The 24,644-nt window shown below is 39.8% G+C and overlaps 1 protein-coding gene across 1 annotated transcript in view; it reads right to left on the reverse strand.

Moving 5' to 3' along the window:
• Window positions 1-22,645: 22,645 nt before the first annotated feature.
• Window positions 22,646-24,644, reverse strand: part of MYO16 (myosin XVI) — a 257,006-nt gene continuing 255,007 nt past the window's right edge. Inside the window, exon 34 of the mRNA XM_065741050.1 lies at window positions 22,646-23,082. Coding sequence (XP_065597122.1) covers window positions 22,849-23,082 — 234 coding nt within the window. The 3' untranslated portion in view covers window positions 22,646-22,848. The remainder of the gene's footprint in view (window positions 23,083-24,644) is intronic.

Consider the following 24,644-nt stretch of genomic DNA (forward strand, 5'->3'; position numbering starts at 1 on the left):
AGGTAGCTGAGAGCAGATAGATCACCTTTGTAGGTGCTGTTGGGGACTACACAGTGTGACAAACTGTTAACTGGTGCACTTGGATCAGGGGTGCTGCACAGGAAAGTAAGAGGTGTGAGTCATTTCAGGCAGGGGAGGGGATGAAGAAAGTGTCTCCCATGTGCTGGGACACAGTCCTGTAACAGGTTGTACAGGACAGAGAGTGTACAATTACTTTTTACTGCTTTAAAAGAAGAGTGTTTTGGCTCACACGTATTACAGGAACATGGTGTATTGCTGTTGCTTTAGGACTTCCTTCTAGCCACAGCAATTGTTTCTCTCTCCTTGGCACACAGGGAAAAGCTGGCTGCTCTGCCTGGTTGGTGGGAAGGACACAAGCCACCTCAGGTGCTGTGCAGCATGCCCAGGTACTGAGTCAGTGCCTTGGACTCCACCTGGGTGTTCACTGGGGGTGGAGTTTTGTCCCTGGCTTCCTTCTACTTTTCCTATTAGGCTTCAAAGGAAGAAGAAAATTCTAATTATAACAGTTCATACCAGGCTTCCTTACTGTCACCTGTGCTCAGAAGTCTCATGCACAATGAAGAAGCAAGCCTTTCTCCTCATCCTTGTAGGCTCAAGTGCACCTCATGAAGGGCAGTGCAGCCTGGAGCAAAGGTTCCTGATCATTCATGATGGCCTTTGCCACTCAGGCAGCACCATGAAAATCTGCTGTACAAAAAGTTCTGGGTATAAAAACTTTTGTGTACAAAGATTTCAGAAGCATCAAAAAGTTGTACAGTTGTGTACAGAGAAGAAAACTTCCTAACATATCTGTGCAAAGAATTGTTTTCATTTTGTCCCAGTTTGCTTTTCTGTTTTTCTTTTACTTTTCATCTCCTCCCCTCCCCACCCCCCCCTTTTTTTTTTTAAGTGCACCAAAATAGCTAAAATAGCTCTCACATTGTTTTGGAACTTGTAGTACTTCTGTTATGCTGTAACTTCACTTAAAAAAGGAAGCTTGACTGGTCCAGGCCTTCGAGGAGCTGGAAAATAAGGACCTATGCAGTGCAGCATACAAAAGAGATCCAGGCTCAGTCTCATAAAGAAAAAACATCTAAACATTTATGTGATTACTAGGAACAGTATATTCTCCTGCACCCATGTACTTTTGGATGCATTCCAAGATATTAATAGCAGTGTGGCAGGGCTGTACATTATATTGTTATTTCCTCCTTGGAGAGAACAGAATGTTAGACTGTGAGAATATGACATGGAAACTATGCAAGTTGGCTGCCCTGTTCTACTTTATTTACTCCTTCCTCGATCTTTCTGACTTTGGGCCTTTTGCAATCACTTTAAAAGAGATTCACATTTTGCCCATGAAGAAGAACACTGGAATTTCCACTTTGGATTGTACTGTGGGCATTAGTCCAGGCTTCTGTCTGTATCTTTCAGAAACACAACAGACTTGAGGACTCAACAGCGTGTTAAGCAAAGGCTAAATCTTAAATTTTGTTTCCTCTTCAGATACAATGGTGACATTCATTGATGCTTGCTGAATGTTTATGGAGACCAGTAGTGGATGTGAGCACAGTGAGGCTGTGGATGGTGCATTGCAGCAGTGGTGACAGTGATGTGAGAGACAAGCCATGTTCTGGACAGCCCTGCACAGCTGTCACACCACAAAATGAAGAGCATCTTGATCAGCTCATCTGTGCTAATCAGTGGATTACAACCAGGGAACTGCGTATAGAACTGAATATTGGCTTCAGTGTGTTGGAAACAATGATGGCAATGCTGGAATATCACAAAGTTTGCGCCAGTTGGCTCCCACAGATGCTAGCACAGGAACAGAGAAAACATGTGTACAAGTTTGTCAGGATCTCTTGAACCAGTACGAGATGAGGGTGACAGTTTCCTGGTTCACATCATTACCAGCGACAAGATGTGGTGTCATCACTATTAGCCACAATCAAAACCATAATCCGTGGAATGACAGCATGTGAAAAAAGTTTAAGATGCAGCCCAAAGTGGGTAAAATTATGGGAGCTGTTTTTTGGTATAGGAAAGAGGTGATCCTTCTGGATTTCCTGGAAACCTGACAAACCATCTACTTTGATCACTACGTTGTGATGCTTACTGAACTGAGCTCCAGCTCCCAGAGTAAGGTCAGAGATGAAGACAACCTTTCTCTTGCAACATAGTAATATCAGGCCCCATACCAGTTTTAAGACTGCGAAGCACACTGTGAATCTTGGCTGGACTGTCCTACCACACCCACTGTATAGTCCAGATTTGGGGCCAATAAAACATCCATCTGTTTGGGCCAATAAAAGTTGGACTACTTTGGGCAACATTTTCCTAGCAACGATGCTGTCACAGCAGCTGTGAAACTGTGTCCACTGGTACAGATTGTTAAAAGCACAGCATGAAGGCTCTTATTCATCAGTGATGAAAATGCAGAGCTAGTTGTGGTGACTATGTTGAAAAATAGTGGTTTGTAGTTGAGAATTTGCTCTATCAAGTAGTGTTATTGTGGTCCTTGTATCTTACGTAGTTTCCACAGATATAAATAGGAGACATTACTTTCAGAGCAACCTATGTGCATGGTATCTTTCAGTTCTCTTTGAAGATTCTGTGTTGTCGTAAATTCGTAATTGGATGGCAGAGGAAAGGGAGGATGCAAAGCTTTGCCATATTTAATTCCTCCCTCACACAACTGTGTGTAATGTTCCCTGCGGGAACAGATAGGATGAGGTATGACTTCCCAAATCATCTGACAGAAGCTCTCTCCTATGGGATTTTGCTGCAGATACATAGAAGATGTGTAGTCTGCATAGCAGAAAGTCTAAGGCACCAAACCTGATACAGCTGTTCTCTCACTGCTTCTGGGAGGAGGTGCTTTGCTTAACAGAACCCCAGAAGGTTTTGTTTTAAAGAGAATGGGTGATTTGCTCCAGAGTGCATGGGTAACACGGGTTTGTGAACTGGGCAATTTGAATTACTGGGTAGTATGGTTGTTGGCTATGTACACCCCAGTGTTTTGGGAGTGCTTTAAGATAAGGCCCACGATATGGGCTGAAGTGAGCTTCTGTGTTTAACATTTTTGACATATCTACATGTACACAAATTCCACAGCCTTCTTTGAAGGTCAGTTAATGTAAAGGGGTAAGCTTATCACTTGGACAGCAATCTGTGAAGATTCCTTTGCAGCTCTACAGAGGCTTTTTCCTGTCTATGGAACCTGCCTATGGATCACGGGTGCCCATTGGTTTGCAGTGGCTCACCTCCCATTCTTTTTTCTTCTGATCTTCCCTCACCATTCTAGATTCAATTGGATCTCAATATAAAATACCTCTGTTTTGTCTTGGAAACAGAAGATAGTCGTTTTCTTTGCATAGCAGAAAGATCTACAAATACTCAACTTCCACTTTCTGAAAGCAATCAACTGAGCTTTTTGTTACTTCATTTACTGCCAGTGTGAAATCATCCTGAGAGTCCTACTCATGATTTATTTGATAAAACAGAGCTTCTGTTTCTTGTAAGACTGTTCTGCTATGCACGCTTTATTTTTCTGCTTGAATGAGAGTTGGATCCAGCTATGCAATTGGATCTGAATTCTTCAATACAGTTTCTCTTTGTGTTGAATCATGCTTCAGATTTCTTTGCAGAGACAGGTCAGAGCCAGAAAGCTGAGTTTTGCATTGCTGCTGGAGCAATTCAGATGCTTGCCACAGGGCAGTTTCGAAAATAGCAATAGATGTGCAGGTCTAACTCCATATTAGGTCTGCCACAGTGTCAGGGGCTGCAGAGCTGACCTGCAGAGCAGGATGGACCTCCCTGGCTCTGAAGCTTTCTAAAACATGCTGACAAAGGTGCCCATTGAGAAGATTAACCTCCAAAGGCCATGGTTTGATATGAAAAGAGATTCATTTCTATAAGCAGGAAAGGGGAGCAACCCCTTATATAGTCTAATGGTGAAAGGACAAGGGGAGAATGGCTTTAAACTAAAAGAGGGAAAGTTCAGGTCAGATGTTAGGTGGAAATTCTTTCCTCAGAGGGCTGGGCTTTAAGATGCCTTCTGACCCAAAACACTATATGATTCTATGATTTCCATCTGTACTAAGTATAGAGCATCCAGCAGATTTGTGAAATGCTTACTGCTACAAGATTTAATGGTATACATGGCAATGTGTCAGAAGCCTCATTGTGTTTTTGCTTTCTTCTGCTTTACTTGTTGAGTACAACAATGGATAAGGAAGCTTGTATAATGAACAACCACTTAATGACGTGTGGAATTTCAGTTTGTTTGTTTTGGAATCCTTTTGGTTTTGTATTTTATTTTAAATGAAGTGTTGAACTCCAAATATGTCAATATTATATATTTTTAAATAATTTTTAATAATATATAAGGAAGATTTTGCCATGGCACCTTCCAGCAAATAAAGATGCAGTGTCTCAGTGTGACACAGTGAGCTCATCAGGAAGTTACTTGTGGAACAGCAGCTGCAGGGAGTGTTAATCTAGAGAACTGATAAGGAAATAGGATGGACTAACTCTCACTTTCCTGAAGTGCTTATCTGTCACTTAGGCTCACGTTGAGTATTCTAATAATGTGCAGACCCTCATAGCAGAATCTGTCACTGGGGTTTCAGAGGAATGAGGGTTTGCATAACCACAGGGGGTATCCTTGCTATGTTTCCTACTCTTCTCTTGTTCCCAGCCCTCCTTGTGTCTGGAACACAAAGCCTAAACCCCAGGCCAAGGCAGCAGGTAGACCTGTGCAAGGCTGGTGGGCAGTAAGTGGTCAAGCAGCAGCACATCCTCACACATTGTTTCGGAGGACGCACAATCCATACAAGAAGACCACAGCTCAGATGTTCAGCAAGATGAAGAGTGAGTGGAATCTGGTACCTGAGCATCTGCTTCCTAGCAAGGACCCAGGGTGCTTAAAATAGGCTGTTTAGTCGACATAGACATCTGCTTATGAGGAGCTACTTTTTCATGTAGCCTGACTGTTCAATAAATGTTCTTTGACAATGGCGTCGATGGCTGAAGTGACCTTCATCTATACAATTCATGCTCACTAATTCACCATATAGCCCTATTTGACCTTGGAGGGTCTTTTTAATGGAAGCAGGATAATAACAATTGCATGACCATTCTGCTGGTTCGTGGAAGTAAATGTGTTTATAAAACTAGATGAAATGCAATGTCTGTGATTACTTTTTTATTAAAAAGAATTCAGAGGCAACTAAATGGGAAGCCAAAAAAGTGTATGGAGAAAACAATATCCAAAAAGCTGGGGACGTGCTAGAAAACCAGCATTCAAATAGGAACAGTAACACAAAAATCAATAAGATAAAAGTCATGTACTGAATCCAATTAAGTTTGCATTGATTATGGAGAGGAAAACAAAACCAATTTTGATGCATCTCTCTAAAATTTGATCCTGAGAATGGTGTTCTTATTTAAAGCACTCTCAGAATCACTTTCCATGATATTCAGCTTTCTTCTCTGAGAATGTGCCATGCGTCATATGTGTCAGAATGAACCAAAAATAAGCAGAGAAGCTTCTAAAACCAGATTTAAGTTTGAGAAGTGAAGGTATCAAAAGAACAATCAGAGAACTGAAAGAATAATAATCATTAACAATGAATACAAAACTCACATTTTCAGGGTGGGAGCTTGAATTCACACCACACCTAAGGCTTACCCCAAATATCTAGATAAAATTCTTCAGGGTATGTATGAACACTTGCTGTGGAAATTGGAAGTGTAAATTTCTATTTATTTGCCTAACTATTACCATTTCCAGGTTATCAAATAATTCTAACTGCTGTAATAATTTTGCATCAAGAACAACATCCATCTGTGAACCTGGATCAGACAAGTGGACAAAATGCAGAGAATGAGATAATGTTTAGATTGTTTGGGATTTGGAGCTCTGAATTTCATAAGCAACATATAATTAAAACCTATTTATGAGATAAAACCAATCCAGAGGAATAATGAAAACATCTGTTTTTCCTTTGATGTTATTTTACTGATTGTGAAGTTTCACTGACTTCATAGACAAAGTGAGAATAGTTTCAGGATTGGACGTAAAAGTTCAGAAATAATGACTACATTTCAAAGATATGTTCAAATCTCTGCAATTTTGGGGAGAGAGAACCCTGAGAATGCTCTCCTTTTGTACCCTAATCACTGAGATGTATCCATAAAATATTCTTTTAACATAGGCTGAGATTCACTCACATCTAACATCTAAAAGTGGAGTGTTTGATCTAACCCAATGGACCAATCTCATGGTGATGTGAGCAGAAAACATCAGATATGCAAGGCAGGTATCTAAAGAGGTAAAATGAATTGTTTTCTAAATATGTTTGCCTTTTCCTTGCTTCCTTCCTTCTTCCTCCCTCCCTCCCTCCTTCTCCCTCCCTCCCTCCCTCCTTCTCCCTCCCTCCCTCCCTCCCTCCCTCCTTCTCCCTCCCTCCCTCCCTCCCTCCTTCTCCCTCCCTCCCTCCCTCCTTCTCCCTCCCTCCCTCCCTCCTTCTCCCTCCCTCCCTCCCTTCCCTCCCTCCCTCCCTCCCTTCTTCCTCCCTTCCCTCCCTCCCTCCCTCCCTCCCTCCCTCCCTCCCTCCCTCCCTCCCTCCCTCCCTCCCTCCCTCCCTCCCTTCCTTCCTTCCTTCCTTCCTTCCTTCCTTCCTTCCTTCCTTCCTTCCTTCCTTCCTTCCTTCCTTCCTTCCTTCCTTCCTTCCTTCCTTCCTTCCTTCCTTCCTTCCTTCCTTCCTTCCTTCCTTCCTTCCTTCCTTCCTTCCTTCCTTCCTTCCTTCCTTCCTTCCTTCCTTCCTTCCTTCCTTCCTTCCTTCCTTCCTTCCTTCCTTCCTTCCTTCCTTCCTTCCTTCCTTCCTTCCTTCCTTCCTTCCTTCCTTCCTTCCTTCCTTCCTTCTTTCTTTCCTCTCCAGCCCCCCCTTCCTCCCTCCCTCCCACCTTCCTTGTCTTCTCACCACAGTACGATCTTGGTGTGATAACACAATATGTTAAATACATTATAAAGTGGGAAATAAGCAGTTAACTTCAGCCACAGAAAGACAGCAGGAAATTTTCAATACATTTTCAATACAGAATAATTATTTTAGCCATCAGGAAAACAGTTTTTAGAAGGGTGAAACAGTGGATAGGGAAGCTGGAGTTGTAGCAGAATTTCCTTTGCTGACACTAGGTAACAGCAGGTCACCTCACCATCAGGAAGGACCTACAGAGAGTGGATGTTCTTCTGGACCTGACTGGGTGCAGGGAAGGAGGACTAGGCTCGCCGACCTCCAGCCTCACACTGTACAACATTGTGAATAGCCTTATCCCTTGCATTAGGAAGATTGCTGAACTTGCACAGGATATGTATGCCAAAGTCCAGCTGTGTTTTGTAATAGCTGAAGGAGACTAGAGACTTGCTTACATGTGCCAAGAGTAGAGCAGGGCTGCGCATGAACTGAGGTGTTACTCAATGTATCTGCAAAACTTTAAAGCGAAATACTGAAATGGGATTTAACAAAATTTGAGTAGCTGAGCAGGATCACAGCTTTATACTGGAGCGTTTTTGATGTTTGATGTTTGATATCATTTTTGATATGTCCTTTTGGCCCTGCCCATGTTGTGGGATGTGAAAGTGCCTGCCAGCTTCTGCATCCCTGAAACTGAATCTGAGCACGTACCATCTGCTTTTCCTGCCTGGGCAATGGTTTTCAGCCAAAGAATATTAAGGCACACAAGAAAGAAGACAGTGACAGCAAGCTTCAACAATTTCCCTAAATGAGAGTGAGGTCAGGACTGGATGATTTATAGTGCTACTGAGGATGAAAATCACAGCCTAAGTGACCCCTCAGGCCATATGAGTAGAGACAACATATTAATTAATTCAGTGTGGTACTCTATTTTCTGCACATCAGTATTGGATGCTAAGGGAGGGGTATTCTGCCCATCAGTATAGATGCGGACTCTTTGAATCTGTCCCAGGAAACTACCCAAAATTAAACATGTAGCTAAGTAAAGTTTCTGAGTTTTTAATCAATTTCCATTAGACAGAAAGGTGCTATGGATATAAAAGTGGTAAGCTTTGCTGCCAGGGAATACATCTACTTTATGACCATCAGTTGTTGTCAGTTATGTGTGCTGGTCTGGAAGCCCTTCTTACAAATTGACAGTGACTGGCCATGCTGAAAGCAGGTGTATCCATTTAAATCTATTCTGACCTTTGGTTCACGGCATACGCTCATGTCATGTCACATTATTTCATCATATCACAAAAGCTAAATGTCATACAGTGTCTCAACTTAACCTATGATGGCTCATCGGCCCCACTGTTTTCAGATGAGGCATCCTGTAACAAATGCACCAAAAAAAAAAAAAGAAGAAAGAAAAAGAAAGCAACCCATCATCTCATCGATTATTTTATCAGATAGCACTCATATAAGAATTTGAAGACAATATTCATGCAATTGAATAGCTACACTGCCATTTATTTAGAAACTCTCTAGGGCTAGCTTGCTGAACATTGTTTCTCTGCATCACTTTGCTACTGGTTATTAATTTGTTTGAACAATTCCCTTCAATACTTGGAAACGCACACCCCTGTAAATCTACTGTTTGAGACTCTGTGAATTATCATCACATTTGAGGTGAAAGAGCATGGAACCTGAGGGCAGCTGGCTGATGAAACTGTCTTGGCCTTCTGTAGGGTTGTGGGATTGCCCAGCCTACCAGGCTCCTAGCATTCTATCAGCCCATGAGTCAAATCCTATCAATGTAATCAAGCATGCAACTATTCATAAAGCTTATGTCATCTGAATGGGAAACTAGAGCAATCCTTCATGACTTAGGGGACCAGACACAGAAAACCAAGAATGACTGAACATGGAGCTTCGGCGCCTCAGAATATAATTTGTTTAGACAAAATACTAGCAAACAACTGGAAATGATTCACAAGTTTGGAGAAATTATTGCCAGTCCACAGAAAGATCACAGACTGGAAAAGAAGGCAGGCAAAGGATACGTTCATCATGTAAATCTGCTAAGTGACCTCTCCAGGCCAATGCAGACCACAGCATGCAAAAACTAGGTGAAATCAAAAGGGTAAAGGTTGAAGTTGTAAGGACAGTTAAGTTGCTGGATGATGGGCCAAAAAGGTCATTTTGAATGGAGTTAAACCCAGATGGCAGCCAGTCATAAGTGGTTTTACAGAGGATCAGTTTTGTTTAATACCTTTATCAATAATATTGATGGAGGGACTGAATGTATCCTTGGCAAGTTTTCAGATGATACCAAGTTAGGCGGAAGTGTTAATCTGCTTGAGGGTAGGAAGGCTTTGCAGAGAGATCTGGACAGGCTGGATCAATGGGCTGAGTCCAATTGCATGACATTCAGCAAGGGTAAATGTCAGGTCCTGCACTTGGGTCATAACAACCCCATGACGCAGTAGGCTTTGGGGAAGGTTGGCTGGAAAATTGCCCAGCATAAAATGACCTGGGAATGCTGGTTGACAGCTGGCTGAACATGAGCCAGCAGTGTGCCCAGGTGGCAAGAAGGCCAATGGCAACCCAGCCCACATCAAAAATATTGTGGCCAGCAGGACAAAGGAAATGATTGTCTCACTGAATGTGGCATTGGTGAGACTGCACCTCAAACTCCAAGTTCAGTTTTAGGTGCCTCACTACAAGGAAGGATATTGAGTCACTCAGGTGTGTGTAAAGAGCAAAAAAGCTGATGAAAGGTCTAGAAAATAAGACACATGAAGAGTGGCTGAGGAAACTTGGGCTGTTTTGTCTGAAGAAGAGGAGACTAAGGGGAGACTTCATAGGTCTCTACAACTTCCTGAAATGAGGTTGCAGTGAGGAGGTCATTGGTCTCTCTTCACAGCTGGCAAGTGACAGAAAGAAAGGAAACAGCTTCAAGAAGTATCAACAAAGTTAAGATTGGATTTCAAGAATAATTTATTCACAGAAAGGATGGTCAAGTATTCTAGAGGGCTGTCTAGAAAGGTGATGGAGTAACCATTCCTGAAGGTATTTAAGAAATTTGTGGATATGGAGCTTAGGGATGTGGTTTAACAGAAGGTTTGCTGTAATAGTCGATGTCTGGACAAGATGATCTTGAAGGTCTTTTTCAATCTAAATGATTGTGGTTCTGTGATTCTATTAATTTAAATTGGGCACACCTGCAGGTAAATGTTTTCAAAGCAAATACTTGTCAGTGATTTTTCACATCTTGCCAGTACAGGCAGGTGTAATTCCAATGAGTGTGATTTTGTCAGGCAACATGGACAAAACGTCTTAACCCTTTCCCCTTCTCTTCTTTCCACTCCATGGCAGACATGTAGGTATGGAGGGAAGTAACCTGCTGAGGTCTGCCCTTCTTACCATGCTGCATGCTGAGATATTCTTTTCCTTATCTTTGTTACATTTACACCATACCTACTGTCTCACACATGATGGAAAGCTAGTGGCTTATGGAATACTGGGGAGCCTTAAACTGCTTGCATGCAGCTTGCCTGTTTGAAAGTCTGGGTACCATGTGGCATTTGGCAGAAAGGTGCCAAGGAGAAGTAGGAATACAGTAGGAAATGGAATTTAACAAGGGAATGAGGCTTCTGAAGTAGCAACCATAAGGACCAGCTGCGTCACATGCCAGAGCCTGCTGTGTGAAATGCTGAAAATAGTCAACTCCTGTGTCAATGAAACTAAAAGGTTTTGAGGGCTTCTGAAGCCTTCTTGGAGATACTTGGCTTCGTTTCCCTACTTCTGCATCTTTCCATTGAAATGTCTAACACTTTCTAACTAAATCATTAACTGACTTACGCATTTTAACAGGCTCAGTAATTATAGCCTATGGTCATAATAAATTATATGGAGAGGGGATTTTTTGATTTAGAAATGTTTTTCCACACCTGTATAGAAAATGACCTTCAATGTATAGGCCATATTTCTTGCTCACTCTGTGGGCACCACTTCCCTTTCTATACATACAAAAATAAGGTTAATGATGAACTTGCAATCACATGACTGCATCTGACCAAACCTCATTCCAGGCTTTCCTCAAAGGGCCTAATTACACAAGTTTGTGCAGAACTACACCCAGTTGTAATCTTGGGGTCTGCTAGTGTGGCTGTTGGTTTGTTTTAGCATCAAAATACCCATGAGTATGCACAAACAAACATGATGCAACTTTCAAAAGAAAAGCTTAATTAACATGACTACAGATTGAAACTCTTAAACAGCAATGACCTTTCTACAGGATAGCTGAACATAATTCTGAGCTGCCTCTTCCGTATGGGAAAAAAAACATGGTTTCAGTTAGGTCTTTTTAATTACACATTTTAATGTAAATATATATATATTTCAATCACAGAAATTAAAAAAAAAATAACCAGTTCAAAAGGAAGTTCTTCACTGATATCCTCATACAAAGCTCTGAGTCAAAGTCCAATGTCTGCTTCCTTGGTATAAACCTACAGATAATACCTGGATTGCAGGGGAGTAGCTCTGAATTTATACTGATGCCAATGAGAGCTAATTTGGTCTTCTAAATATGTAATTGCACATAGTGCAAAAAAACTATTAATCCCTCACAGCAGTCACTGATTGCGACATTTTAACAGTAATAGCCAGCATGATTGAGTATTTTCAGTGCTTAACTGACAGATGGTCATTGTGTTACAAAACAGCCTCCAGTAAATAATGACCAAATTCACATGAGAGATGGAAAATAGATCTCTATTGTATGATTCTTTTTTACTGCACATAATGAAGTAAAATGTGTCTTCGACTCCATTTTATACTGATATTAAAGGGCTAAAACTTCCATTTGAATGGAAAGTGGTAAGAAAATGAAAGCCCAAAGGTTCCAAGTGGCTTTTATTTGTTTGCTGGCCTATTTGTTTGCTTCTAACAAACCATCAGGACTTTGTGGTTAATATTCTTCTAGCCTTATTTCACAGCATACAGTTCCCTTAGGGCACTAATGGAGCTTCTTTTTAAAGACTGTGAGTAAACTTAAGGCAAAGATATGTCTTAATGGTTACAACTTGATAGGACTAAAACTATGCTTCCTCTTAGCATTATGAGTACGAAAGTGCACAGTGGTCTGTGTGGCTAGCAAAGAGATTTCACTGTAACCACACAGCTTAGGACTGTGTACTAACAGTTCATTGCATTAACATTTGGAAAGCTGTGAAATTACAAATGTTTATTGCTGCAGAAATCAAGTATGCTATGTTGGAAAAGAATCTGAAGTGCCAAGTGACATAGATAGATACCTATATTTAGATAGACACCAATAGATGCCTCAAAAACATTGTTAGTAGATGCTTTATTGTTACACTAGGAATAGCATAGTTGGAGTACTTCATCGTGACTAGAAGACTGGAGACAAATGGGAAAAACCAGTTGTCTTACATTAGATCATTTTTAAATAGAAGGAGTGTTGCACAGAAGCAGAGAGGCAGACAGCCAGCAAAGCCTACCTTACTGCATGCATGCAAACCTATGTTTCTGAAGAAGAGTAGCTGTTTTCATTCTTGCAGCAGAAAGTCTCAATGACCCAACTGATCTGAAGTGAAAAAAGTGACTCACAACTGCAAGAATGAACACAGCATTTTTCAAAGTGTTAACTGTTGAGAATACAAGAAGTAGCTAAAATGTTTTTTTGTCATTAAAAAGAGCAGGTGTATCTATATAGATGGAAGAAACAGGTCTATCAAGTAACAATGTGCCTGTCAAAACCAAACTACCTTCTAAAGGTAATTTTCATCCCTATCTGAAACATTTTACAGCAATTCATGACTTCCACTGAAGCTTTATCAGTGCTGAACCTGACTGCTCAACATTTCACATTTTCATTTCACTACATTTTAATGTTTGATGTCCTAAACTGAAAAAGCAAAACATGCAAAGCCATAAGAACCTTGTTGAGAAACATTTTCAGGGCACACTTTGCACGCAGTTCACCACTGTTGAGGTCAATGATCAAACTGAAATCAGAAACCTCCATGTCCCTTTCCAGTTGCAAGTGCTCTGGGGTCGTAACCTGTGGGTTTTATATTCCTCTATGTGTTTACATGTGTTTAAATTAGGAATTGTGCTATATTAGGTCCTGTGATTAGAAACAAGAGCAGTTCTTTTATTAGAGGCCACAATGAGTTCTCAGAGCTACTCACTTGACCCTGACAAGCTGTGGGAAAGGTTTTCTGTGGTGGTTCCCACTTCTTTCTGATAGTGAAGTAGCCTCTTCAAGAAAAACTTAGCAAAGGTAAGAGACACACTCATATAGAATATAGAAGAACATTAAAAGACATGCTGCCGCTTTCTTAATCTTCTGACAATATTCAATTCTTAACTAAGAGAGCTCTTATGCTACAGCTTGTTGGCAGTGTGGAAGCTGGTGGAGAAATGGGCTCATCACCTGCCAGAGAGCTACTGCAGCTCACCCCTAGCTATCAGTCTCACAGACCTTAACAGCTGAATTACTGCAGAAGTTTGTCTTATCATATTTTAAAGGTGATATCTTCATGTCTAGGTTGCAACAATGCAAAACACTTGCAATAGCAGTAAAAATAGGACTTCTGGCTGTGGGCAATTACAAGACCTTATAAACTGCCATAATGTAATTTAAGTATCTCACTGTTTGTAACTTAAATATATCAAAAGAAAGATTTGTTCTTCTAATCAAAGCAACGCTGAAAGGTAGAGAGAAAATCAGTCATTTCTTCATTTCCAGCTGCCATGGTTTTGTAAAGCTACTTTCACAGTGGTACTGTATATGTGTTCTCAGAACCCAAATGGAGATGAATTTCGCTTTGTCTCTTGACAGAACTTCCATACACTTTTTATTTCCTTGTATGAAAAGCAGAGGGAGCCATGGGTAGCATTATTTCTCCAAGTACATTCCATGCATGTGATGTGGAGGAGGAGGAGGAAATTTCTAACATCATGAAGGTATAAAATGAAACAGCCATTGCAGGCTCTTTGTCAAAGTTGAATTGAGATTCCAGGTGTTCCTATATGAGATTTATTTGTAGGTGTACCTATTAAGGATCAGGTTGAATGCACAAAAATAGACACTGAAAAAGACATGTGCATGCACACACACACATTCACAAAATAGGTATCTGTGTGATGCCACAATTGTGACAATGCAACAGCTTTCATGGCACGTGCTAACCAACTCAGCACTCTACACACTGACCCCATCACTAGACACAGCTGTTTAAATATCTTCTTAAAACAAGCTTTCCTGCCTGTGTTGACAGTCTTACTGCCCCAGAGGCTGTGGCCATGCTTCTTTTCCAGTGAACGCCTCTTTTTTTTTTCACTGTGGGAGATAATGTAAAGACAGACGTTCTCTCTTCTGCAGTTGCAAACATCTCCTTCCACAACTGAAGTATTTTCCACTTCCTTTTGCTGATTTCAGAACCTTCTGAAGTTTATATAAGATCACTTTAGATTCTGCTCCAGCCTTCCATGAACTCATTCAAGTTTGGTGCAATCCTTTCTTTAAGACAAGCACAAGTCATGCCCCCTACCAATAAACATTTTGAACAGAAAATTATCTCAGATGCCTCCTTGGATGAGATTCTACATGGAATCTCACTTTCTGTCCAGTATGCCAGTGATTTCATTTTGAGAACTGGTTTTCAGCCATCTCTTTTTGTATCACAGCAACCCATAGCCCAGTTGATGAGATATGATTTGTGTAGGTTGGGTACAAAGCAGGTAAATAATTGGCTGGACCACTGGTCTTAGAGCATGCATCAAAAGCACAAGAAGCAATTGGCGGCCAAATAGCAGCACTCTTCCAAGATTAATAAGGGAGAATATACTGTCTTAGTGACATGAAGAACAATGAAGTTCAATATACATTAAATTCTGCACATGTGCAGGGATGAGGGGGAGTCAGTACTTCGGAGCAAAGCTCTGGAGCACAGAGTTACATTACAGTGGACACAGGCAGACTGTGGAAATGGGCTGGCAGAAACTTAACATAGTTCAAAACAAAATTTAATTTCAGCATCTTTGGTGGAAATCCCCTATGCAGCAAAAGGCACTGGGGGCTGAGTGGATGGGAAGCAGACTTGCAGAAAGGACAGGAGGGTCCTTGGGGACAAGAAACTGAACATGGTGCAAGAGCATGTCTTCGCGGCAAAGACAGCTGACCCCACACTGGTCTCTAGTAACAGCAGTGCAGCTGTTAGGATTAGAGAACTGATCCTCCAAATGTCCTTCACAATCTAGAATACTGTATGATAGCTCTTATTTCCTCATTTATTTAAAACGTGTGACAGGACAAAAAGTAAAATAACACAGCAGTGAAGTTCTCCTTTAATGTTAGTAATGCTTTTAATGTTGTCTAATTAAAGGAGAAAAAGTGGATTGACACATACGGTTTCTAAGAACACCATATAAGCTTATCTTCTAGATGCTTGTTATGTATTTTTATATAGCCTAATATTAGAAAGGGATAAAAAATAAAAAATAAAATAATAATAATAATAAAATAAAATAGAATAAAATAGAATAGAATAGAATAAAATAGAATAAAATAAAATAAAATAAAATAAAATAAAATAAAATAAAATAAAATAAAATAAAATAAAATAAAATAAAATAAAATAAAATAAAATAAAATAAAATAAGATAAAATGAAATAAAATAAAATAAAATAAAAAATCTGACTAGTTTACTAGAAGTCTGGGTTCTTTCTCCATCCCTTCTCCATCCCCAACATTTTTGTATTTATCTTTTATGATGTTCCACATCCTCCGCAAGTTCTAACTTGCAATTGCTAACTGTTGTCATCATCCTGAACAGTATCTTGTTCACCCAACGTTGTATTCGCCTCCTTCCAGGGCATGACTTCTACCTGGGACTGTTCTCAAGACTCTGAAACATGGCTGTACTCTCAGAGGTGTCTGCCTCTCTTAAACACAGTGTCTTGTGCTTTAGTATGTGAGGAACACGGAGATTTGGTAAATGCTGTGAAAATCTATGGTGAAGTCTCAGAAATTCTCAAATATTCTGGGAAGATGAAGTCTCTGTTCCCTCCATCTCCTCCCCTATTCAACCATATGCCCATTATAACACACAGCAATTACAGTATGCTGAGGTCCTTTAGACTGACGCACAGTTCTTTCTCCATGAGAAATGTCAGATGGAGACAGAAATGGAAGCCCAGAACAGGCAGCATGGAAACTCATCTCTGACTTATACACCTTTACAGGGACAATATGCTTAGATGGCAAGTCTTATGGTAACTCTTACAGGTTCCAGATTCTCACCAGATGATATCTGGTAAAGAAAAGCAAGAACCTCTACCTGAAATGTCCAGTGTAAGACACTGATCTCTGCCCCTTGTATCAACTAATCAGAATTCCTTTCCCATCACTGAGAAGCTGAGATCTTGTTGTTGCAACCTCAGGAGACAAGTGAGGCTGCATGATGGCTGAACATGAGAACTGTTCACGCTCAGAAAGGACACAGTGACTATGCAAAAGAGAGCTACTTTTAGGTGTTTTCTTTGATCTTTGATGATATGGCATCTACCATTTTACTTATACTAACCCTAAAGCTCAGAGAATCCAGATATTAGCATGGAATTACAAGACAAGACATATTTCAAATCCATTTATTCTCATATTAACTTTTTTCTTTTCGTAAAACTGATGGAGTTTTTTTGGTTGGTTAGTTGGTTGGTTGGTTTTTTCTTAATACTAAATTCTTACTACAGATTTTTAGACTTCACTAAATATAGTTTTCCACAGTTACCAAAAAATAATAATAATGAAAACTATTACAGCAGTAATTTTTATTCTAGATACTCTTAACTGCACAAATGGATAGAGACGAGATTCACATGAGATCTAAACATCGGTCTTGTTTAAATCCAGAAGAATACTTTACAACTTCAGGCTGCAAATAATCATGGGAGACTTGTAAGCACCTCAGATTGTTCTCCACACGAGATCTATCCTAGCCTTGCCTAGCCTGTATCCCATTCTGTATCATCCTAGCCTATATCCTATCCCATCCCATTTCATCCCAGCCCTTCCAACCCTGTCCTAAACTGTGAGGTTCAGCCTGCTCTGTTAAGAAGGGTATACATTAAAACCAGCTAAAAAGTGGTTTTAATTCAGAACAGAATTTTAATTCATCATTCTTCCAAAATGATGCAAAAAATCATCACTGTTACTTTTTAGAACATTTTCCTGTTCACCATGTTATGTTGAGAGACAGAGGAGCTATAGATTCATTACCATTCATTTCAACTGTTTCTTTTAGCATGGACATTCACAGCCACAGGTTCCTAACCTACTGGTTTGATATCATCTGTGAGAAAGCTGCATTCCAATTCCTATTTTCAGAAACATTTAAGTACTTTATATTAATCAATTATTAGAAAGAGCCTGGAGTACATTTCTCCCCCTTCCCATTCTGGATGACAGATTCAGCCCTTCTCTTGCTGGAGCCCAGTGCATATCAGGGGATGACAGGGAAATATATATCCCTGTAGGTGAAGAAGGGTCTGAAACCAAAATTAGAACAGTGGGGGCTTAGGCATTATCCAATAGCTGACACATGGGCACTGTGCTTTTCAAGTTAACCCCACTTGTACCTCTAAGGACCTCAGCAGTTATCTTGCATCTCAAAACAAATATAAATCCATGTGTACTTTTCAGAGAAGAGTGGATTTATGAAGAATGATGCCTGGGAAACAAAAGATAAAATTATGTGTAAAGTCAGAGCACACTCAGCAAACAGCTTGAGCTGGAAGAGGTGAAAACATTTCGAAGATAGTGAAATATTAATATTCTGTTTCAGTATTTTTAAAGTAAACTCTTTCACTAAAAACAAAAATGAAATTAAAGAAAAGCCTTAACATGTAACCCCTCCGTCCTTTTAGTTATTTTTCTTCTTTTCTTCTTCTATTTTTCCATTTTAAAATTCAGTTGCAGCGACAAGAAAGGAAAGATGAAAGGACTAAGGGGGGGGGGGGGGGTTGCACACACATATAACCAAACCAAGCTACTTCTGACTGAACAAAATGCTTCTAGCTAATTCAAATTGGTTTTGTTTATCATACTGAAGAAAAATACTCAAGAATTCTTTCTGATTTGACATGACAACATTTCCTCCTACAACATTCTACAGCAAAATCTGTACTTCAGCCAGTTTCAGCATGCATCCATGTGGTCAGGGAAGGGGCCAAACCACAGATGGAGAGACAGCCAGCCTTTGCTAATGATCTAATTCTCACAGCCACAATATAAACCAGCACAAGAATTTATTTATTTCTTCTGAAAATGAAAATCCTGAAAACAACAGCAAAACTGGAAGAAAAGCATTTCCTTAAATGTCCATGTGTTGTTTTTTTTTTTCAGATACTCTGAAACACTTACGCTCATGTTAGGTTTTCTTTTCTAAACCTGTGTATTTAGAACACAAAGCCATGAAATGTTTAATACCATTCTGGAAAATGGAGTCATACAAAATGTAATTACATGTATTATTTAATAAGTGAATGGCAAAAGTTATTTTAGGTTCCTCAGAGCATTTCAGATATTAGCAGTCTTTATGGTGATAAGAATAACGTGGCTTTTAGGGATCTCAGTACCATAGAGCAGAATGTAAAACTACAGTGAATACAGCTGCTACAATCACTTTAGAACTATGCTACATTATATTGTGCTTTCTTAGCAAGTTAATGAAATTCTTTGTCCCACACACAAAGAACCTGCAATGTAATGAAGTTATTAATGAAAATAAGTCAACCTTTTAAAAGGAATAGAAAGGATCACTGGCAAAAAGGGAAGTTTAATTCACTTATTCAACAATCATACTATTGTTGTGTAAACAATACAAAGTTCTAAAAGGATTATCATTTCATGCTGTACACAGATCATTTGTAAAATATCGGTGCGTGTATCTCTCTGGATGTCTAAATCAAGTTTTAAAAAGCAAAGTTCTGCAAAAGGAATGTAACTACAGCAACTGAAAAATACCAAGTGCTATTTCAGGAGTAACCAGTAAGATTCACAAGCTTTAAACATTTCTCATACCACCAGCTGTTGTTTTTAGTTTTTATTTTATTGTGGTTTAATACAGTTTTCAAATTCCCTTGGATTTTAAAGTGTAAAACATACCTGTTTCCTCTTACGACATGCTGAGAGAGAAGGTGATTTGGAGTAAGTTTTGTTTGTTTCACATATTAAAAATTAAGCAATAAGGCACAATGTGGAGGAGCGATTATCTGATGATAACCCCAGCTTCCTGAAATTGCTTTATTGCAAATATAAATACCTTTAAGATTGCTCACTGGATATTAAGGGCATTAGCATGTTCATAGAGTTTAATATATCCCTTTAGAATATTAAATTCATAAGGCTTTTTCTTTTTCTTTTTTTTTGTCTATGCTATTTTTAACGTGCAAGAGAGGATTCCATATACTCAAGAAATACTGGGATTGGCTGGTGTGTACTCCACTGGGGAGATTAATTTATAAGTGCTGTACAGTTTGCTAAAACTACTTCTCAACATTTCAAAATGCCAATAGTATATTTTCCCAGCCCTGTAAACACACTTTGATACACAATATAAACTTTAATGGTAGTTTTAAGATACCTCTGAGAGTATGGTTATTTAAGCAATAAGACACAGTAGGGTGTGAATTATGGTGCAATAATTCCCCACCAATTGCATTGTTAGGCACGAGGCCAAAGACCAAGGGACCAGTGAACACACGAGGTGTGAATTATGACATCATAAGTCACACTCTGGAGTGTCTTGCTGCTTTAGAGAAATATTTTAAATGTGTTTTAACACAAATAATTTTCTGATGGTACTATATTTTAAATGAACATCCTGAAAAACCCTCCCAAGTTGAAAGCTGGCCGCCACATTCCCTGAAATTTGTAAGAAAATCAAAAGAAAAAGGTCTCATCTCTTCTGCTGTTAAGTTTGTCCTATTGTGCTGTGATTACATGTTCCAAGGAAGAGCCCCAGAAGATATATTCCGTACCCAAGTTAGCAAAAAACAGAACAAAGGCTTTCAGTAGGGGAGGCAAAATGGGCTCTGCCCTGTGGAGAACCAAACTACCTGCATCAGGCTCGTACCAGCCTCACCTGGGTAACAGCACTGCTGGAACTGCTGGCAAATCTAGCAACTGCTCTTTCACACTGCTCTATGAGGATGCAGTACAGACTTTGGTAGAGCACCACTCCTAAGCTCCAGCAGCTGAGGCCAGCCCCTGTAGCATCATGTGCATAACTCTGTTTTAAACTCCAACTGACAAGCTCATTCTCTGCCCTTTGGGCCCTTCCATATTACAAATGCAGCAATAACAGTGCAGTCAGGAGATACAAAACCTTACCTTTCACACAGCTGGCTTGGTGACTGATGGTAAGCTCTTTGCAGCAGCAGGGATCTTGACATGACCTCAGCTGGCTTCCTGGGCAGCTTCTACGGCTTACCCTACACGTACTCTATGCTGCCCTGGGTTGATTGCCACCAGTTGCCAAGCCAGGTAGTGGGTATTAGAGGTAGCAGTGAGACAGAGCTTATGGGAGGGTTATTTGTCAGGCCCATCAGAGCAGAGAGAAGCCTGGGGGCACATCTCAGAGTACTGAGGTGTGCACAATGGATAAACTAGCTGGGTAGATGCTGTTATGCCTATATACAACAATGATGGACCAGGCAGAGATAGCAACTTGTATCCTGTAAGCTGTGTAGTAGCACCCAGGTCAGATTAATCAGCTTTCTTGCATACAGTTTGAGCCATTTCATTTTGCTCTCACACAGGAATTTCTGTGTGTTCCCAGTTATCTGAGCAAAGAGGCAGAAACCTCAGCTCTTTCAGGCTGAGCCTTGTCCTGCTGTGATTGTTCAGCAGGTGAGAGCTGTTTCCTGCACAACCCTGGGGGACACATCAGCTGAAGGCAAGGTTCAGAACCCAGAATCCCTGCTTCTCAATCTAATGTGTAAGAGAGCACTTCTGCAGTTGTTGCTGTAAAATTCTGTGCTTGGTGATATTTATCCCTAAGTATCAGAAACCAATCAGCACATAATTAATTTAAGAGCTAACCTGTTGTCTCCCTTTCCTTGTCCACTCAACACGTCTGTTTTAATCTCCAGCAAGAGAAGGCACTTAATTCTGCCTACAGCTTGATGATACTCCTGGGAACGATTTGAGTTCTGCTGCTTCCCCTGTAAATAAAAACAAACAAACAAGCATGGGATTGCTTTTTGCCATTCGTCCTGCTTGAAGTGCCTGTCAAACATAGCAGAAGAACTGCATCTCTGCGCAGGTTGTCTTCCCTCCCCAGCAATTTCCAAACAAGGTGAGCTCACATTTACAAACCTTGCTTACATTTTAAACAGTTTTACATCCACTTGCAAAATTACAAGCACTTTATCCTGGATCTTGATAGGATTGGGGCAAACAGCCAAGAGGAGTGCTTCAAACTGGGTGCACATGCTCAAGAACTTAAAATACCCTGACAAAATATCCGTATATACAAATCAATTACTTCCTTTAGAGGCAAAGCAGTATTTCAAAGGCTGCTGAGCAGTAGCTAGCAAGTTTCCAGCAGCATGTTTTTCATAAATTAACATTCCTGCTCAGAACTCATGTTCTCCAATGAGCGTGCTTCAATTTCTGAAACCATTTCATTATACAAAATTCAAGGTATAAATGCATCACTGTGCCACTATAAGAGCAAAATCCTTAGATATACTCATCTCAATGAAGCCTTCTGGCTTTTAACAGTAAATCACAGCCCTATTTTCATACCTCATTACCATTATGTATCTTTCCACTGACACCTGACCTTATGCAAAATCAGGTATGAATTTCAAACCACACTTATAATTTAAATGAGTGTCTCATTATTTTACAGAACCCAGAATGAAATAAGATTTGAGATGTAACCATAGAATTCACAGTTCACCCATTCAGAACCATAAGTCTACAGAAAGAAAGAAAGTCGTGCTCTCTAAATCTTTAGCATGAAGACCTTTAAACAACACGTGCGAATAGGAGCTCTTCAAGAATGTCAGGTCTGGACTTCAGAAAGGACTTTGCTGGCTCTGAACAAATAACACAGTTCAGAAACTGGCTGGTATGGTGTTAAAGATAAACTATGAAAGAAAAATGCGAGTGTTGTATTTATTACCTGTATTTTGAAGTAAGAGCAACAGCACCAATTGCGTAAAGTTATAAAACACCAGTAATAAACAAGTAAATAAACTTCGGGTTTGCAACTCCAATAGAACACAGACATCTACAAAGAAATATATATATGCATATATGTAATATAATAAAACCATTCATTAGGGAACAAGAAACATCATAATTTTATACTATATAAAACAGCTGTACAGTGTGCACACAGACTTTCCTGATCTCTCTAAAATGCCTGTCAGTCACTTCTCCCTGCCATCATTTGCTTGACATAGCTTCTTTGTTGTCCACAGGAGAACTCTAAGTGACTCTTTTGTACCTTTAAATTTTTATAGTGCAGTTTGTCACCTTATATATATATATATACATATATATATATATATACACACACATACATACATATAGATGCACAGATATATGCATATGTGTATATATATATATATATGTATGTATGTATGAAAAGGACAAACACACACATACACGCACACATGACATCTAAATTGCTTCTCTATCCTGTGCTCTTGAAGGATTGCTTGTAAAAAAAACCCTGCACATTCTGTGGAGGGAAGGAAACTTGAATATTGTGCAGACTGAAGGCATGAGATGGTTTCACTCTCAACTGTCTGCAAACACACTCATTTCAATCACATGGTGGTGTCCCATATGCCTGAAGACAGTCTATTGCAGGAGGCATCTTCCACCTTCTTCAGCAGCGTTGGTTTTTTACAAGGGGGTGGAGGAGGAGCTGTAATTCTTTGCTCAGTGTTATGCAAGATTTGTTGCCAGTCTTCTCTCTCCTCACACAGCTTTCTCCTCCAATCTAGAAGCTCCTGTAGAGCCACACTCTCATTCTCAGAAAGTCTAAGCTGATGAATAACCTGTTAGTGAGAACAATAATAAAAAAGGTTAATTTTCTTGGCACTGGGTGTGAACCTCCTTCCAGCCTACAGACCACAACAAAGGACTCCGTGAAGCAGCTTATCCACACACTCTAGATGGACGATGAACTGAAATACTGAGACTGCCATAGTGGGCCCTGGCTTAGCCTTGTGAGGGCTGGAGATTGACCCCATTCAGATATGTAAAATTACATGCATAAACAGATGCATGCAGGTAAGCACTCAAGTACTACACTTGCTGGGAGAAAGATCATTTGTAATACAGCTGAAAGAAAAGAGATAAGCAACAGTCTTAATAATTTGAAGCAATCTTCTCTCTCCTTCAGGAGGGTTTAAAGCTGCACTTAACTTGCTTCTTCCACCCCTTGTTATCATTATTTACCCTGAAAATAAAGATGAATGAACTAGAATTACCTTCCTTCAGTCTCATGTCTGAAAGCCACAGAAGTGAAGTTGTATGAAGGAGCTACCAAAAATGAAATGAATGGCAAAATCATCCTTGCATCAGCCAAGGTTACATGAACACAATCCTTTGAAATACACAAAATAGATTGTGTCCATATTTCTAACAACCTAGTCTTAAAACTATTGTCACATAATGCCATTATATTCAGAAGACAGCTTCTTACAGAGAGCAAATAGCTGCTGGATGAGTAGCAAGGATTCTCCCCATGGTACTTGCTAAGTATCCAAGTAGCCATAACCAAGAATCTATAACATTTCGCTGCTTGAAATTAACAGAGCTACTATTACAGAGATGAATTATCCTTAGAATTGGGGACGGGCAATTGTCCTCCTCCAAACTATATGTTATGACTTCAAATACAGTTTCACTCAGCTTGAATCTATTTATAAACTTATACTGAAGCAGCCAAACAGTTCTGAACTAGATTCATAATCCACCTAGGAGAAGCTATTCTCACATCAGCCCCGGTGTTCAGAGGCTTACACAGATTTCATAATGCTGCTCCGTATGTGTTCTGTGCAAGTCAGACCTTTCACACATGCCATTGGAGAAGGAGCCCTTACATGGAGATGCCTGAGGATCTATTAGGAACTTGCTTAATTTTTGGCTGGCTGTTACTTAAAAGAGAAACGTATTAACCCATATATTAATGGAAGACACTGTAATTTCAAGTACAGCTGTAAATTCCCTGTTTTTAAGAAGAAAAGGGGAAAGCATTTGATAGATGTCATTCAAGTATATATGTCATCCCAGACAACTACATATCTCTATGGAATCAAAAGAATTTTTTATTTTTATGTTAACACAAATTGTACCACTCCATCCTAGCAACTCAGATGTATACAAAATGTGCCACAGAAATTGTTAGAGGGGTATCACAGACTTCTTGTGTAACAAAAAAGAAAAAAAATATATATATAGTGTGTGTGAGTAGAAAGACTGGAAGACAAACCAAACTTTTTGAATTGAAACAATTTATCAAGCAAGTGAGGCACGGTAGTTTTATCCTATAGAGCAGATATATAGTTTGAGAGGCACTGTGGATATTTGTATAGATTTTTGTGGGTTGAGATTA

Source organism: Cyrtonyx montezumae, unplaced genomic scaffold (genome assembly GCF_038088225.1).
Source record: "Cyrtonyx montezumae isolate F1298 unplaced genomic scaffold, pur_monq_1.0 scaffold_3, whole genome shotgun sequence".
NCBI classification, from domain to species: Eukaryota; Metazoa; Chordata; class Aves; order Galliformes; family Odontophoridae; genus Cyrtonyx; species Cyrtonyx montezumae.